Source organism: Chroicocephalus ridibundus, chromosome 7 (assembly GCF_963924245.1).
Source record: "Chroicocephalus ridibundus chromosome 7, bChrRid1.1, whole genome shotgun sequence".
Lineage (NCBI taxonomy): Eukaryota > Metazoa > Chordata > Aves > Charadriiformes > Laridae > Chroicocephalus > Chroicocephalus ridibundus.
In genome coordinates, this window is record NC_086290.1 from 38,043,419 (window position 1) to 38,062,587 (window position 19,169).

At 37.2% G+C, this 19,169-nt stretch overlaps 1 protein-coding gene across 3 annotated transcripts in view; it reads left to right on the forward strand.

Moving 5' to 3' along the window:
- The window catches only part of TFPI (tissue factor pathway inhibitor), a 54,171-nt gene extending 35,934 nt beyond the window's left edge, over positions 1 to 18,237 (forward strand). The window contains exons 4-9 of one of the 3 annotated variants that reach the window (XM_063341864.1): positions 2,993 to 3,031; positions 5,708 to 5,884; positions 7,465 to 7,560; positions 8,035 to 8,127; positions 14,865 to 15,047; positions 15,419 to 18,237. In XM_063341864.1, the coding sequence (XP_063197934.1) occupies positions 2,993 to 3,031; positions 5,708 to 5,884; positions 7,465 to 7,560; positions 8,035 to 8,127; positions 14,865 to 15,047; positions 15,419 to 15,531 (701 nt within the window). In that variant the 3' untranslated portion in view covers positions 15,532 to 18,237. Of the gene's footprint in view, positions 1 to 2,992; positions 3,032 to 5,707; positions 5,885 to 7,464; positions 7,561 to 8,034; positions 8,128 to 8,794; positions 14,160 to 14,864; positions 15,048 to 15,418 lie in introns of those variants that run through there. The other 2 variants (XM_063341865.1, XM_063341866.1) reach the window with 2 other exon arrangements.
- Positions 18,238 to 19,169: the final 932 nt, after the last annotated feature.

Genomic DNA, 19,169 nt, shown 5'->3' on the forward strand with positions numbered 1-19,169 from the left:
AAATTCAAAAGAAATAATGTAAATAGTCAAAGCGTTTGATTTTCCAATATTAAGCAGAAACACAAGAATAAATGAGCCAACATGAGTGAATTGCCAGGCTCCTTAAATCAGAGCAACTTTTTAAAATTTTTGAATGAATAAGCCATCGAAGACAGAAATGAGTAATTCCCAGAACTGACTAAAGTCAGTATAAGAAAGTTCAGAGAGCCCAACTGTAGGTTGGCCACTCCAAGACTCTCTAAGACAGTGTTCAGATTCAAGATGCTTAGTTCTGACTGAAGTCCCCTAGAAATCAGCTGGGGTTATTTTGGTTGGTTGCTTGTGGCCAATACTCACCACTTCAGGGAACAAAAAAATACATTTAAGAGGAGTTTGCCTATATGCCTCATTGTTTACTGGATATGAATAGAATCACAAATGTCATCACTAGCACAAAGGTCCTAATTTTCAAGGAAGTGAATATATGTCTAAGGCTACTTAAGCTTCTGACGTGTGAAAATACCTACTGATAAAAGGTTCTGGACATGACAGCAATTCTGATGTCGGTTATTTACACAGCAGATCTACTTAGAAATACAGTTTGTTTACAAAGAAGAAATTAACTCAGCTGTGGATTTGCCTTTTTGACTGAAACCAGAAGCAAAAAGACACTGTTGACATGGTAGTAAGATTAAAATATTCTAGGCCTGTATAAATTTACAAGAAATTCTTCCTGTTCTGTGCCAGAAGAGTAGAGATCATATGCTAAAGTATGTGTGCTGATTTTGGCCTGAAGGGGACAGCTGAGTGAAATTAGTGAAATGGCCTGATGTGAGTCTCCATGGTTGAGGTCATGGATTTGAATGCTCAAGGCACAGCCTCCTACTAGTAGGAAGCACTGGAAAGACGTTCAAACAAATGGTATGTCACTCTAAAGTGCATGTCATGTCTTTTAAACAATATTTTTTTAAGGATGCCAGCTGCATTGTCCCAGAGGTGGAAGGAAAATGTATCATGATGGGATTTCTACCTGGTAGATTTACTTCAAAGATATAACACATGTTTCCAGAAGAAAAACTGTAGTAAGATTATGGCACACAAGGGCAGTACAGCTAATGCTAAAAGCTTATTAGTCATCAGCAGCACTTCTTAAAATAGGAGCCACAAAAGGTATATCACTATATGAAGGATGATGAGAAACACTGGCTCTGGAATATGAGTGGAGAATAAACTGCTAATTTTCCTTTCCATTTTGGACTGTGAAGAGATTTTTATAAATAGTAGTGGTGGGGGACCTTATTAAGAATTACAATTTACAGAAAAGGTGAGGATACAGATGGCTCAAGTATCTTCTGTTACTGCTTCCATAACAAGGAAGGGCACAGCAGGAACTCTGCTTTCCAGCAGGAATGGTTTTCAGTGTGAGGTTTTGCTGGTAGGTACCTCCAAGCTGAGAGAGGGCATAGCATCCCTGTAGCCCCCACCCTCGCCAGCTGGGCAGAGCAGCTGTATCTCAGACACAAAATCAGAGAGAGGCCGTAGTGACATCCTTTACATGTATGACTCACAGGCCTTCTGGGAAACAGGTCATGAGAGACGAATGCATGTGATTTAAATTCAGATTGAAATCTAGACTTCCCTTTGAATTCCCTTTCATTTCATCTTTTAAAGAAGGCTAGACCATGGGTTACACCGAGGCTTTATGAGCAGGACTCTGGAAGACAACTGTCCACTGAAGCAGGAAGAGCCATTAGCAGTAGAAGGTAGTTGTGATGTGCTTCTGCTACTGAACTGCTACTCTTGGCACGTACTGTAGGGAATTCTGCTTAAGGGGGGGCGGTGGTAGCTAGGTAAGATGGCAGGGTCAGGAAAATGCGTTGCTTTATTATAGTATATTCGACTGCCTGACAGAGCAAAAATGTAAAATAAAATTTGCTTTCCAGTAGACAACTTCAAGTAAAGCGTTAGCCGTACCACTTTATCCTTCTCTCGGATGCAAGAGGTCGGTAGACAAAGGAGGGTTTTAGAGAAACTGGCATTTTATAATGCTATTAAGAAAAGCACAAATACAAAACAAGAATTATGAAGCAATGCAAATTAAGATGAATTAGGTAAAGTCCAGAAGGTACTATTTCATGTGCCTTGCAAATATCTCTGTAACAGAAAATATATAAGCTATCTTTTGCCACTTGTCTCTCAGCTGCCAAAAAATTTTCAGCCTTTATTATTCGTTGGCTGAGCCGGTCTCCCCTTGGACTCCTTTGTAGTTTTATGATTAGGCAGTCTCCTAGAAGGGGAAGAAGGTTTGTTTTCAATCACTGAAAAGGAATGTGGGGTTGAATTCAGATATCCGGCTTCTTGAGCAAGTACACCAAAACCCAGGCTTCTACATTAAAAATGACAGTAGCAACTTCTTCACTGCTGATCAGGCACTAAAAGAACAGTGCAAACAAGTTTGTCTTCTATACTGCCCTGAAGATGGCTGGAGCTACTTGTCTGAATGGGCTTTAATATCATAAACAGTGTAACGAACACTTTACTCAGACACTACATAGCGGAGCAAAGGGAATTAGATAGCATGAGAGAGGTCTTTATTGCTAACTAGATCGGCTCCGAAGCTATCATCAGTATCAGTAACTACAGCAGTTGGGTTAAGTAAGTTTGCTAATTACTCCTCTTTTGGAGGAATGAGGTTACATAATACAGGATTCTGGTTCCAGTAACATGAAGAGGAATTTCTCTGTTCCATTCAATATTGGCATGATTTGGTTCCAGTACTTTCCGTATCCTCAAGTTTCCAACATAGCAGGTCTTCTCATACAAAGGAAATGATACTTCAGTCCTTCAGAGCAAGCTTTTGTGATACTTCTTTAATAAAGAAAAGAAAGAAGAGGAAGACATGATATATTCTTCCTCCTCAGTGCTCATAGTTACTGCTAAGCACCCTGATATCGCAGGTGAGACTTAACAAGTCTGCTTTTGCTAAATATTCTTCTTTTTATCTATGTTGCAGAATTGCCTCGGAAGATGATGTTCGCAAAAATTAAGAAAGGTAATTATGTTTACATAATAACCTAAGACTCTTATACAACGATAAGGGATTTAGCTTCCTTTGATAAATTCTTTATGTATGGTTCCAAGCTATCTCCTAATAAAAACAAGACTATTAGTCTGGAGTTCTTATTCCTAATCTTCTTCTTCTGTATTCCTCAAAGACTGTGAGGGCAGTTATGGTCGCTGAAGATAGTAGCTGCAATCTCTTCTCCCCAGAATAAACACATCATGACACTTTTTTTCTCTTACTTCAATAAAGAGAAAAGATTCAAGCAGGGATTGAAGCATTATATAATTAGCCATGATGTGAAACTCTTATTGCGTGTTTTGAGACCAATCTAAATGCTTCCTCCACTGTTAGCAAAAACAGGGAAGAAATCACTCTGAAACAGAGTTTATCAAGCACCGCGTGTGTAGGAACACACAGAGGTTAGGGCAGATCCCCTTATTACTCATTAAGCAAGGGGACAAATTTCCCACTCCTGAAGGGGCAGACTGCAGAAATTTAAATGCCTGATACCCAAACTTCCTAAACAGCCACTGCTTAAGCACTTGTCTGAAACACTGTTGGTCTATTGAGGTAACCTCTGTTCCTAACAAGGATATTTAAATTTGACACTTGCAATGGTACTTGTGAAGATCTATTCCACCCCACCCTTTCTTTCCACGTTAGAGACTTATCTGGATTGGGCCCAGAGCTGGTAGCCAGAGTTCCCCAAATACAGACTTGAGTAAATTTCATCACAAGTCAGTTCCTCTTTCTCTGCTTACCCTCCTTCCCTTGCTTCCTCTTGAATTGGTGTGCCTTTAACTCCTCACAGAAATACCAATATTTGCACATGCATTTTGAAACAGATTAATTAAAATCATTTATCTTTGCAGAACAGTATTCTCGAATATTTTCATACTGAGATGATAGTTTTCTTTTCCTGTTGTCTACTGTCTTTTCCATTATTAATGCATTAAAAAAAAATAAAAAATTCGTGGTTCTATGCTATGGAAGTTATTGAAGTTGATTTTCCACAGATGCTGCAGACATTTGGCACTAATTCCTTTAAGGCCTGACCCTAATTCCCTGCTTTTAATGACAAAACAGAACATATCCTGTTAAATTCATCTTGTGGCTATCTTCAACATCGTTACATGTTTACTGTTGTTTCCAGTAATGTAGTCTTGAATATTGAGTCTCTGGAGAAAGGCATGGCATTTAGAAGTGTAATACTAGTTTGTATAGTTGGGATTATATTGCCTTCATGACCTCTCTCTTCAAACGTGACTATAAAAGTTAGCTGTAAACTCAATTTATTTGGACATAATTTCCTTTTTCTGCAAGAACCATTTTAATATAAGGATTTTCTAAACGAAGAGCAGCTGTTTTTAAGAATCAGTCATAATCCTGTTGTCTACATACCCTTATTATTATCTGCCTTATTTTCTCAGTTAATATCAATCCAGTAATCTTTTTCTGTTATTTCACAATATTATCCAATGCTTGATGAAAGAATTGTTTCTGTAGCTTGTATTGTCTGTGAGCTCCTAATAGATGGAATAGGTACTACTCTGGCAGATTGTCGCCTGCTACCTGCCTACAAAACTGTCTCATTTCCATTCTCAGCTGACAGCACATCATATGCCTTGCCCGTGCCTTTCATATCTGTTGGTCTATGTGAACTTAATTTTCTAAATCTGTGAACATCAATAGGTGCTGCATTTGAAGGGCAAGAAACATGAAATATCTGAACTTTATTGCTTTCTGGCAGAGAATGCAATTTGTAGTGAAAAATCAAAATTAAGCCATGCAGGAGTGCTTAAAATAGTTGATCCTGTTTCTTTTTGCAACAACATTTTCATGGTTTTAATCTTCCATTTTGCTGTTCATGAAGCTTTATAACAATTGAAGTACAAGATATTGACAACTATTTCTTGAAAAAACACTAAGTAAGAGCTATTATAATGTTTTATATAAATATATGCTGTGCATCAATTGAGTTTAATATTCTTGTTCTAGCATTGACTTTTAATACATACTTAGCTCAAATAGATGTAATACGATTAACTTCCTTACAACTCCATAATCTACTCCGAAAATGTTAGGGACTTCAACTTAATTGCTCTATAGTAATTTTTATTAAAATGGCAGCCCTCTGCGCACTGTTTTAGTTTCAATATTCTATTAAGTTTCACAGGAAAGGAAGGCCATTTTATGTCACATCTGATATGATTGGCTCATACGATGGCTAAATACACTTTTCTCTGCAAGTCAGCTCAGTCAAGAATCACATCAAAGTATCTAGCGAGAATTTGAGAATACCTCCACATATATTTCATTATAGTTTCCGTGATTTTCTTTTAAGAATACAATTTTGAGAAAAAAATGAATATGGTGAGAAATTGACGTTTGGGGATTATCATATGGCTTATGTGTTTTTCTTCTCTGCCAGAAGCCATGATATCATGCCTTGATATTCAGTCAAATTACACAGTATTAATTTGTTAATTTTTCTTGGTTGATATTGTAGTTACTGATTGCAAACTAGGAACTGTGACTGAAAAACGATAGTTCAGAGTTACAGGTTTATTTTATAAACTTCCTCCAGCTCTATTATTGTCTTGGAATGTGTATTGATTTTTTTTTTCTCCCCCCACCCTGTTCATCATTCACCATTGTTTGCAGAAAAGCCCAACTTCTGCTTTCATGAGAAAGACCCTGGAATCTGCCGAGGCTATTTTTCCAGGTATTTCTATAACAAAGAGAAAAAGATATGTGAAGTATTCAAGTACGGTGGGTGCCTAGGAAACCAGAACAACTTCAAGAATTTGGAAGAATGCCAGACTACCTGCCAAGGCAACTGTGAGTTGTTGTCCTCATTATTCTTAATGTTATTCTTGTATAAATAATGTTGCATTTTAAAGTACCTTGCATGGGAAAAAAAGACAACTTAGGTTATCCTGAGGTGGCAATAATTTAGATCTGAAATTAACGTTAATTATATATATTTTTAAATAAAAATACAAAAATGAAAAATACAAACTAAAAAAAAAAAGGTAGGTACTATTAATTTTAATGACTATTACAGGACTCATACTTTTTTACTTTTCTCATGAGAGTTAGTTGCCTACGTATATGTTAATTCTACAACTCCCTGCAAAATATATATTAAACCTGTCTGTGTAAGAAAGAACACTATATTAATTTTCCAAAATCTGCATACCATTTAATACATCTAAGTTGAAACAAATAGTGTGTGATCTGGAATTTGAAATAGAATTTTAGAGGCAATACAGGCAGATGAACTAATTAAAATAACATCCATTTCAACTGAAGAGGGGATTTGGTCCACAATGAGTACCGTTTCCTGGCTGTACCTGGACGTTAGAGCATCGCATTTCTCCATTAAACTTGCCATTAGGGGGCAGATTCTATAAACACAATTTCTAGGGTAGAAAGCTGGGGAAATTTGGTTTGAAGTATATTGTAAAAATATTGGTACCTACATTGAAGAAGGCAGAGAGTTTACAGTAATAGAGATAATGACAGGGAATGAAGAAATGGACCTATTCTGGTTACAGCCACGTAAGTCTTTTTCTGTAATCTGAAATCTGACAGCTGCTTGGCTTTATAATATCATAAAATGTTAACACATATTTTTAACCTGTACATCTGAATATAGTCTTTTCAAACCAAGCCTTGTAATGAAAAGAGGTGCCAATGTAAGAATTTCTGGTTTTACTGTTTCCTTATTGTGCGTTGCTAGTTTCCCACCAAAAAATCATGGAAGCCTGTCCCTCATTTCTGAATGATTTGGCTGTGCAGCTTAGGCTACCAAAACAGCCTGGCCACAGATCATTCATCCACTTCCTCGCCTCACTAGTTCCTGTGAACTGTTCTATATCAGAATATAGTAACCTTCATAACTCCTCTCCCCTTCACAAAATGTTTACTTTTATTCATAGGACTAATACATTTTCCCAGACAGAGCCTCCAGACCCTTTTGTCTTGCTTGTCTCTAGTGGGCCTTTTTCCAGGACTGTTTCATAATCGGTCATTTTGGCAAGGGGAACTTGAGCTTATTCACACTTAGAAAAGGAAAGACCCACTATGGTTCCCTTTTTAAAGAATTTTTTAAAAAAAGATATACATATAGAGCTATGTGCTTTTCCCCTACCTTTGCTGAAACATTTCTTCCTGGGCTCTGATTCCACTTTTACCTTCTGGACTAAAAGTTGCAGAAGGCTTTTTTTTTTTCCTGACTTTATCCTGAAATAACACCTTTGTGTAAATTTCTATGAATACCCAAGAAGAAAGAGAGGATTTGGGGCCATTGCCATGGTTTAAATAGATCAGAGTTTTTACCTGAGTGATATTGAATCATTGATACCAATTGTTTTGTGTTGTTTTTCCTAGTTGTTTTCATTTTGTTTTTCTTTTAGCAAATTTGTTGCCAGTTGTTCCAGCTGAAGAGCATGCTAACACTGTGAACAGTAGCTCCCCAGAGAAAGAACCCAACCAGTTTCCTGGGATTTTTGGTAAGAATTTGATTTTGCAGAAAAAGTTTTGCGTTTTTAATGCAGACACTCCTTGGCTTGTCCACTCATTTTCATGTTTATTTGAAAGTATGTTAATTGAAATACAGAAGCACAGTGAATTCAGTAACATTACAACTATTTTCATAGCCATTTTGTTGTCAGTAACACGTATTTTGAAAAAAGCTTAGAATTGCAAAGGTCAGAATGTCTGCTAGTAATATAAAAATAACCTTACCAAACCATGTTTGATTTAAATCTTACGTTGGTAAAATTAAAGAAGAAAAAGGAATCCATCCCAAAGTTACCTCAGTACATTAGTTTCCTATGCCTTTGGGACTTAAAGAAATGCTGCCTTTTAGTGGTATTAATACTGGCATGCAGCAAGGCAAATGGGTACCAGTCATAGCTTATTTTCAGAGCTTTGCTCTGTGTAGATAACCCCTTATTTACTGTTTCACTTCTTTTTCCTTTTAGTCAATTTGTTGCCAACTGCTCAAAATGAGAAGTCCAGCAATCTGAACAGTAGTTCCCCAAAGGAGGAGCGCAACCAGTTTCCCATTTTTTTTGGTAAGATTTTGCAGTTCTTAGCTCTCGGTCTTTTATTGCTTTTCGATTTCCACCCATTTTCCAACATATCTGAGACTAAAGAGTGGGCTTATATCTATGTCAAATGTTGTGGTAAGCAGAGAAAGTCAAAACAAAGAAATATATTGGTACTTACAGATCTTCAATAAATATTAGAAAGTGGAAGACCGACAACATCTTGTACTCTTCTGAAAGCGTGTGCTTCCCGAAGGTCTGATAAATACAAAAAATTAAAGATTAAAAGCAGTGATGCAGAGTTCTTTTAGTCAAAATTAATATTTTTGTGGTGATCTAATTGGCAGCTGATTTAAAGCTCCTTTTACCTGTTAAAAATGGACCATATTTGGATTTTGGAATATGGCACAATATATTTATCGTAATACTTTTTTTTTTTTCCCCCCACTAAGGCTATATTAAACTCAGTTCTTGGTTTGAGTATAATCAAAGTGAGTGTGAATTAATTTTGTGTCTGCTTCCAAGGTATTTTTGCATTATGTATTATAATGGCGATGAGTATCTGGACCTTTGCTGTAGAGGGCTGGGTTTTAACAGTTTCTACAGCTGGAGGCTGTCCACTATAGATTGCTGGTACTTGCTCACACTGTAAAGGGAGATTGAATTTGAGGCATGTCATTTTTATGATCCACAGTTATGCAAGAGGAAACGAGAAACAGTTGGAAAAAGCCTGAACGTTCTTACCAAGCATTTCTGTTGGTTTTTTGCACTTACACTTACTTGTACTTTTGGGCACTGAGTGATGACTTATGAATTCATCAAGGTTTTTGTGTTTAATATGATCTGTAAGATTATGGGCACATAGGGTAATATTCCTGTACTCTTTGCTTAGAATGATATGTCTAATAAAGCTTGAATGTTGTTGTAGTCTTTTTTTTTTTTTTTTTTTGCCTGCACTATGATCCACATGCACTGTTGAGCTGAGGTAAGTTTCTGTGATAGTTGGATTGTTTGTCTACCACACAAAAAACATCAATGCACTCCGTTATTACAATGATTGACTATAAAACAGTAAAGCTTTTGGCAACTTATTTCACTGAAAAATATTTGAATGATTTAAGGCCTGGTAGTAAGTCTAGGGACATAAGAGCATATAGGTTTCCTGAAGGGTTTTACTCATAATAAGAATCTCCAAATCACCAAAACAACTCATCTATCCAAGCAATGGGGCACGATTCACGATGTTTTCTCAAGAGACAACTGAAGGGTTGTCTCAGCAATAGTGAATTTTCTGGTGGAGCAGATTTTGGGAAGGAGAGGTGAGGGTAAGAGACAGAGAAGACTTGAAAGTGGGTGGAAGAAAGGGTCAGGGAACAAGTGTGGGTGGGAGTCAGTGTAGCTGATGGGTCAGGTAAGAAACAGGACCTTGGAAGGACCAGTGTGTTTCAGTGGAAAGTCTAAAGACCCCACAGGTTGTTCCCTGTTCCTGTATTACCTATCTTGCACTACTCTGCCCCATAGAGCCACCTGCTGCCATTCTGTTTGCCAGCCTGTGTCTTTCAGACTGCTGGGATGGGCTAAAATCTGGTACTTTGTGCAGTCCCACTATGGGGGGAGGAAAAAAACCTGACAGATGATTTCTCCACCGAGATGTGGAGAGCATAGCTTCCATTCTTGCTGTTAATAGAGGTAGAGGGGTAAACTGAAGTTGCAAGGTAGAGCCACCTCACACAGACATGCACTGTGACTCCCCATGGCCCTCAGTGAGGGACAAGAGTCTGGCTGTGCACATATGATGGACTGTTCAGGATGGAGTGGCTGATGCCTGTCTTCTCTAGTGCAGGCAAGTTAGCTGTTCTGCCACTGTAACATCTATTTTGCGCGTATATTGTTGTGGCTATGTATCTTCATTTTTCTAAATACATGACCACTATTAAAAAACAATCTTGCAAGGAGCTGTCTCTTATAGAATACCTTAGCTCACAACTGAAATGCTATTTCATCTTGATTTCAAGAAAAAATAGATATTAATGGTTGTATGTATAACAATGTAATGATATCAGATTAATAGATTTCCAACAAAGTTCTTGATCTTCAGAAAATAAAACTCTTCTATAGCCAAACAAAACAAACTTTTTTTTTTCCTGCATATAAACATGAGACTTCTAGCACTATCTCTCAACAATGAACTTTCTGCAGAGCATGAAGATCATTCTGGTCTTACTCTGCTGCAAGATCTAAAATAACTTTTATTCTGGGAAAGTTAAGAGAAAGTGAAGCCAAGAATCAAACCTTTCATTTTTAGATTATACAAAGTGATCTATGTAAGGGAATTATGAGTGCTATACTCTACATTTGCTAAGTGGCGTGCAGGATCAAAAGTCAGTTTTCAGCCCAGCAAATATGGAATGGCACACAGAGAGAGTTCCCGTTATTACTTCTCAAAGTCAGGGCCGTATCTTTTCTGATATAAATTGACACAGTTCTATTCACTATATTGGATCTGCACCAGTTTATACCTATAGAGTACTGTCAAGTGCAGATGACTCATTATTTTTGTAATAGCTTGTCTACGTGAAGATTCTTTTATTTTCTCTTTGCTGCCACCAGGAAGGAGATACTGAAGCCTGCATGTATCAAAAATCTGGCAGTAAATCTGGAGTTTCATAAATGTCACACACCTGTGTCTAGCAAAAGAGAATGCAGGAAGCATTGTTTCTCATCCAGCTCACCACGATAACGTCAAACTTCTTCTGTACTGTGATCAATTAACAATTCATTGTCACACAACCCCAGCTAAGCCTGAGGGATAAGGATTATTGTTGCAATGCAGGGTTGGGAATATTTTTTATAAATATGAGTCTACCTCTGAATATATGCGCGTTTCAGAGATTCTGAAGTATGATCATGTCATCTGTTCACACCACAGAGCGGGTGTCTGGGTTTCAAGAAAAGGCTGTATTAAAACAATTTTATCTTAAACCATACACATTTAAAGATTGTTTAGGTAGCAGTGAAGGGTAGGATACAATGGTCTTTTTATAGGTAAGAACGATAGCCTTTTTTATCTACTGCTTATTCCACATAATTAGCTTACATATTTTTTTAGACACAAAATATCAAATATTGCAGTTTTTGGTCTTACTCTCTCACCAAAACAAAATCAGTCCAAACATCTGCGTCATCAAGAAAAAGTACAGAAAAACAGAAAGATAACAGGAAGACCTATGCTGTATTTTGCTGTTGTAAAGCCTGAAACCCCTTTGAGGTGCTAGAGGCCAGAGTTCCAGTTCCCAGGCTCCACTGGAGATGGGTTCCGAGGTCTAATTTCCTTCAAAAGTTTTTGATGGAATTGCCATGTTTCTGAGGAGCAGAACTTTATATTTCATTGTATCAGCATTTTCCAGAAGAAAATTTTACACCTAGAAATGTTTGGCTAACTCAGCTTGGAAACTTTCATTTGTCCTTTGGCTGTATGAATTGTAAATTCTTTTTTCCCGTACTTGTTTGTGACCTAACTTACGTTGCATATATTTGGCAAATAATATACATAGCAAATCCAAGTTTATCAGCTTGCTATTGGATATTTAAAACCTGTTTAAATCAGATATTTTGGAGAAATAGAATAGCGGGAACACAAGGGTGAAGATGCAGTCTTAAGGTCTGTTGCTGTCAATTAAATAACCAGTTGATTTGTGTATCAATTACATCAAAGGCCATAGGATGGGCCGTGTAGTTGCATGTATAAAAAAAGTTAGAAAGCATTTAATGACATTTATTAATTTTTAGGTTGATATGATCCACTTGATGTTAACATGTATTGACTTATGTATTGAGTAACGTAATGAGTAATCTTATTTGCACCGTGAAAAACAAAATTGCTAAAATGTAATCTAAATTGAGGAAAAAAGTAGAGTTAAAAACAGCATTTCTGTCTCAAGTAGTCTCTCAATAAAGTTGATATCTGTAATTCATAGACCTTTAATGACCAGATTAGGGGAAAATAATTCTGATAGTGGGACATGTGTTACTATTTATTTTTACCGTCTTCAGTGTGTACCCCTTCCCCTCTGTATAGTTTTGTGGGTTGTAGGATTTTGTGGGATTTGCTTCTTTCTTTTTCTTTTTTCCTTCATAGAAAAAGCAGGAGATAAAACATTTCATCAACTTAGAAAAGTGAGGCTGTAAAACCCAAACATTTGAGAGAGAAACTCAAGAACAGGCATAATATTTAAACTTACTGTAACATCATATACATAAGTATGGCATTAGAAGCAGGGGCTGAACAGAGAAAACTTACCTGGATCTAATGCTCCTGGTGACTGTGTTAACATACTCACAGGCTTATAGATGGTTCTGCCAATACAGATGTTGGGCTGGGCATGACCACCACGTAGTTTATGTTTACAGTATCTTAAAATTAAGAGGTCTTTTAGTGACCAGTGTATTAAAATCAATTCATAATTTTTATGATCCTCAGCAGATGAGAAATTATCATGTCATTTCATTTTTATTGTAATATACTGGGGGGTTTTGGGGAAAAAAAAAGGCTGTTACATGGCAAAATTAAGAGGTTTTCTTCATGGGCTGGTTGCTTCTGTGAGTGTAAAGAACATGCAGATATTTTGAAGACGAACGGGAATAGTGTTTGGTATCTGGGGCATTTATCTAGCAATGATCTAGACAAAGAACAACATAATTTTTAGAAAGAGTACAAGTGGAATTCTTAACAGCATTTGGATGCCGCTCTGCCAGCTGCATTATATGTACATAGGTAGTCCTTATTCACCAGTTACCACATCAGTGGCCCCGTGATTCCCCTAAAGCTTACAGTCATTGTGAGAACTCCTTCATGAGAGGACCCTGGAGCCTCTCTGGAAAATTCTACATACCAGATAAGTAATGTACATTACAAAGTATATCTTTAAATTGTGTTATATAATTAAAAAAACTATGCTGTTTGGCCCTTTCATCACTGGCAAGTCTTTCTGCTTTTTCTGAAATTATCAGGTTAAAATAGGTAAGCATTTTTTTTTAATATTGCTGAACATATGCTTTGAAAGGTAACACCCTCTCCAGATAAAGTGAGCTGAAATTAGTTCTAGGCACAAGAGTTCTCAGTTAGACTGGTACCAAAAGCATTGCATTAGTTAATTTAACTACCATCTTCATTATAAATAAAACAGTAGATTTAATGTAAATTTTATCACACTGTGAACTCTTACTCTGGATCCAGAGTGAACCTTACTCTTACAATAATGTTACAGTTATAAAAACAAATTAAGGAGTGCTCATTTTATAACCTGAAGCTAACTTAATCTATCTTGAAAAAACAACTCATGACTCAGTTTTTGCATTTCAGAATTCTTTTTGAATAGTACGATGTTGCTAATGCAGCTTCAAATATATTATTAATTTAATTTTGCTGTCTTAGCTTTCCATAAATCACCATTCTATTTTTTTCCCAGCAATTTTTTATACTTTTTCACCTTGCCAGCTTTGCAGGTGTGTAATATATGTGTAAGATAAGTAAGATGTATCATGGTTCATTTTGGATATTTTCTTGTCAGCCTCTTGAATTGCCCAATTTAATTCATAACTTCTTGCTTTCAGCAACTCATCCGCTTCCTGCTTTTGTGACAACAGGATGTCTTCAGCTCTGTTGTAACCCAAATTATCCCCTAAGATTTTTACTTGATTTCTTCTCTGAACCACTTCTACCTGGCTTCGTAACTTCAAGAAGCCATCTGACTAGCTTCACATTTCCATTTGTGCATTCATATCTGAGCTATCTCAATTCTGCTACTTTTTGAAGGAAAAGGGTGCTCCTTTGGGTCGCTCATAACTGATGATAAAATGGCTGCCGTTCAGTTTCTTCCATCCTCTGTACCAATTGTGTCAGTTCTCATTTTGTATGAGTCACTCCAGGGTGACAGATGATGGAGTTTCTCCAGGTTTGGGAATTCTGGCACGGATTTGCTTCCTCAACTTGCTCCAGAGCCCAGGTACTTCAGATACCTCAGGTTCATCTTCCAGTGTTTCAGTTGTCATACTCTCACTTGCAGCGACACTGAAGAAACAAACCACCAACCTACTCCTTGGAATGGTAAAAACCTAAGAGCAGCACTAAAGCACCAGCATCTCGGTCACTTTGTGCACTTTTTCTTCACGTCTGATCCTTTGTTATTCTGCAATTTACAAGCTATTTCTTGATAATTGCTCAGTGTTTTTCAATAGACCAACTTCTTTTGCTTAGGTGAAGCTTTATGTATTCATAACACAAACCCAATATTAAGGTATTGACTCTTACATTGGAAATGCTGAGTACTTTTACCTTCTATTTGATTTCAGAATGTCTAGCTGTACTTAGGAAAATTCACTTAATTAATTGTCATAAATATTGACAATATTTTAAAAGCTGTCCAAGTTTAATTTATTTCATTTCACTTGCTACAAATACTTCACTTGAAACTTCTCTAATTGAGTTTGAATACTATCTCCTATCACAGGAATGGCAATTTTATCAATAAATATATAGGAAACAAACCTTGCTTTTAGGTAAGCTTTTGCTGGCTTAAATCATAAAAGGAAGATGGTTATGTAAACTATCCTGGATTTTCAGGAGGGCAGAATTAAATTTGCCATTAAATCTCATATAAATTTCAAAATTCTGTGAGCTGTAAATTTCATATATAACATCAATATAACAGAAAACTGGTAAACTGCAGTGTTGTCTCTAACCTTGTTTTTCTTGGTCTTTCTAGAACCACCCCCTATCCCTTCTTTCTGCATGACCCCTATGGACAGAGGACTTTGTAGAGCCAAAGAGTTAAGATTTTTCTACAACTACTCAACTGGAAGATGTCAGCCATTTAGATACAGTGGTTGCGGTGGGAATGAAAATAATTTCACCTCCAGGAAGTCATGTTTGAAGATCTGCAAGAAAGGTATGGGAAGTGATACTGCCACAGATTATCACAAGAGGTAAATATTATGCAGGCTGAAGCATTCTTGCAACTTCTGGTAGTCAGTATTGGCCTGATAAAATGCAATAGTTGAAAGTCTTAGAAAAGTGAAAATGGAAATCAGAAGAGAGACAGAGCTAGAGAGAGAAAGATGGACAATAAAATACAGTGTACAAGAACAGAAATAAGACAACTTGGCATTGGTCAGTCATATGAAGACTTTAGGTAAGACCATGTTCTTTTCTCTTTTTTTTTAAAGAATATTTCTTGAAAACAAGTCTTGTCCCATTTCTGATAATATTGGATGTGTTAGTCATGCAGCATCTAATCTTACTTTCTTTGTTTTGCTTTAGGATTCGATAAAAAAAAAGGTGAAAGAAGATTAATAAAAATCAAGAAGAAAAGGAAGAAACAGCCAGTAAAGACTCTGGGCGAGGAAATCATCCCTGAAAAAATACGACTTTGATTTTTATGAAAACATGAAGTAAACTACTATTCACCTGTGAATGAAAGCCTTTCATGTACACCCTTTAAATATATTTACTGTACTGACTATTTTGATTACATATTATTAAGCTGCTTATATTTTTATTATGTATTCCTCATTCATGTTAATAAACGTTACCTTTCACTTTGATAAAGGGTGTTAAATTATAGTTTGATTGTATATAATTGTCAGAGCTGAAACAGGACAGAACTGACTGTGTGGGTGTATAACTCATAATGATTAAAAAGTAGACGAGATTCAAATTTACTTTGCTCCCTTATTCTTTTTTGAAATCTATTTTTGTGCTAAAGAAAGCATAATGCTTGTCAAACACTAGTCACTTGTCAAGCATGATTGTTTCCATCATAGATTAGAAGATAGGTCTATTGGGTTTGTCTTATTTTGAGTTATTTTAGGTTATGCAAGCTACATTTAGGTCCATCAAAGTGCATGTAATGACACTGTTGTAAAATGAATGTGAGATCAGAATTAACCCACCAGAAACTGTAAAAAGAGTGTTCAAGTTGTAAATGTGTGAAGCAATTTGACAGATGTTTGTGAAGATTTAAAAATATATTTAATTTTTATCCTTGCTACTGAACTAGATTCATGGCTAGCAAGTTAATGGTTTCCAGAAATACGTATTAAATTTTTACAAAAAAACAGAACAAATTCCTTTCATAGAAATAAGTACGGTTGCTTTAGGGATAACACTATGCTTACTCTTCCTGTTGACTTTGAGGGGTTTTTTGGTTGGGTTTTTGCGTTTGTTTTTTTTAAAGACTGACACGAAACAGTGCTATAGTTCCTGCCCTTCTCCAAGGCACCTCTCTGTTCTTGGGTAAATCTTTTATAATGAGAACGTTTCTAAAGGAAAGGAAAAAAAAAAAGTAGTTGATTTCCTGTTATGTTTTTTAGAAGTACCTTGCTGCCTATGAAACAAAAGGTAGCAGGATATTTTTGAAACTCTTCCCTGTCTTCTTTGATGATGTAAATCTTTTTTGTTATGTATCACATGTTTTCTCTTTATGGTTAGAACTACTGAGGACAGTTACACTGCTGTTTGTGAGAGGTGGTGTGGAAATAAGTAGCTGAAATACATATGAGGCGCTCAGGCACTACAGCAAGCACAAGGACAGCAATGACAGAATAAGAAGTGATCTGTTGGACTAAGCTGCCTTTGCCTGTGCACTGTGAATGGCATGTGTGATTTCAGAAAACTTAAGTCTTATATGCCTGATGAGCTTTGGACTAACTCCACGAAGAGGCTAAGCTTTACTGCTGAAAATGAAAGCATTTATACATTCTAAGTATCTGAGTGAGGGGGCAAATGAAAGTCACAGATTTTTATACAGAAACTCCATCCAAACTTCTTTTCTGATGCCTAAGTCCTTTCATGACTTTTAATCTGGGATCTGTCAAGTCTGATTTGAAAAATGCTCATGAAACTGAAATGCCCAACAGAAAATATTTATGTAGAGTCTTGCCATCTGAAATGTATAAACACCACAGGCTTACAATGCAATAACTATATAAATCAGACAAGTGCATTTCTGACAGGAAATCTGTAAACTCCATGGGCTGCTGAAAACGAGTAACGTCAATTTTCTAGACGGAATTAATTTGGTGTGTAGTTACCTGCCAGTTTCAGTTCCAGTTTGGTATCTTCCCATTCTAGTTCATTGACCTTACTCAAGTTTTATTGACCTTACTCTCCAGGTATTGTCTGTACTCCGCACACCAGGAGTCAAGTTTGTAGAATCGAGCTGCGCTGCGCAGGAGCAGAGCAGCAGGTTGAATACTTGGATCAGCTGGAATTTGACATTGCAGACAAGCGGAGAGCCCATGGTTTAAACTGTTCCCAGGCTTTTCCACTTGTAGCATAGCAACTGCCTTAGCACAGTAGCGTACGTGGCCTCCGAAAGCAGGAGTTGCTTTAGACACACCAGGTACAGGAGAGGCGGGACTTACCAGTGGGCTGAACACCCCACTAAGGCCACAGGTACCTGGCTTCTACACTCACACTAGCTTGCGTCTGCTTGGCTGGGAATGCAGGTGAGTGCACGGGTGTCTGTACCTTTTCCTGTATAAGTTTTATCATGAAGGCAGTAAAAACAGCTCATCTTCTATTCTTAGCCATAATAATTTCCCATGGATTGACAGTATTAAAACTTAGGTCGTTGCTAGATTGTGTGGTGTACCTCGGAATGGAAACAGAACCGAGGTACGTGCAACATTAAACAAAAACATCTTCTAGAGCTTTCACGTAAAAGAGAATGAAGTTCGTGCTTTAGCAGCAGGAATGCAACATTTAGGTAACTCCAGTGTTATTGCTGGCAATGCTTCTGTAAGGAGGGTTTTTCCTCAGCATCAAGCCCAAATAAAGGTGATGGAGGCGGAGCTGTTCCAGAGGCTGTGTCCTCTGCCCAGCTGTGACTGTAGCTCTACACCCGGTGGTGGTTTCAGTTGTCATGGGACTCCGATCCCTGGTGGTGGTTTCAGTTGTGATGGGACTCCAATCGGAGACTTGGAGGGATTGGGAGGAAGGGGAAGGTTCCATGGTGTTTCTTAAAGCAGTCCCACTAAGAACACTAACAAGGATTTGTAAACTCTGTAAGTTTTATTAGATCATAAATAAGAATGATGAACTTTCTGAAACAGAATATTGAGAACGAGACAACAGATATAAAAGATAGATAGGAAAGAATAAATGCATTTGTTTGTACACAGATTGCCTTGTGATCTCCCTGTGTCATGTCATGGCAATATTTCTCCTTCAGGCTCCGTCTTGGTCCAGTGATTTGTCCCTGGCTGCCTGTATTTAACACCTACAAAATCCACCCTGGAAGTCTAGGAAAAACCATCCTGTCTGTCCCTGCAGAAACCTGGCTGTGTGGCTGCTCCCCGTTCTTCTGAGTCTCTTGCTTGCTGAGCTCTCCTGCAAACTAACAGGGTCTCCTCACGGCGTGAGCTCAGTCGCTCCCCAGGACTGTGCAGTCTTCTCTTCTTCCAGAACTGCTGTAGCTAGGACAGGACTAACAGGTACTGTCCCATACTCTCCCACCCCCTACTTACATTATACTAAAGAAACTTCTCTTGCATTCATTTTGTAGTAACAGTGACTAAACAAGTGATCCATTGATGGATCTCTTACGCCATTGTTGAGACAGAAAAAGACTTTATAGTTAGAGCATCTCAACAGTACCTCTATTTCAACTCAGAAAACATTACAAAGTGATTCATCTTTTAGGCTCGTGACAAAGTGCAATGAGAATGAAGACTGAAATGTTGTAGACTGTATAAAACCTGGTGTGATTATAATCAGAGATTTGTTCTGAGAGTGCACGCTCTTCTTGGTGTGTGTACTAGGTTTGGCCACCATACCAGTTATCCAGCTGTCTTCCTGTCTTCTTTTTATATAGCTCTACAGTGCATTTATTTAATTTTTCTGATAAAAAAGTCCAAACTGCAGCGTGATCTGATCTGATCTTCATCAACTCCATGAGAAGTTTCTTTTGCGCCCTTCTCATTTGTTCACTACTTTTCATTCCTGTATCTTGAATATCTGCAGAACAGCCAGATGCAAGACTAAGAAAAAAAGATCTATGCACTTCTCA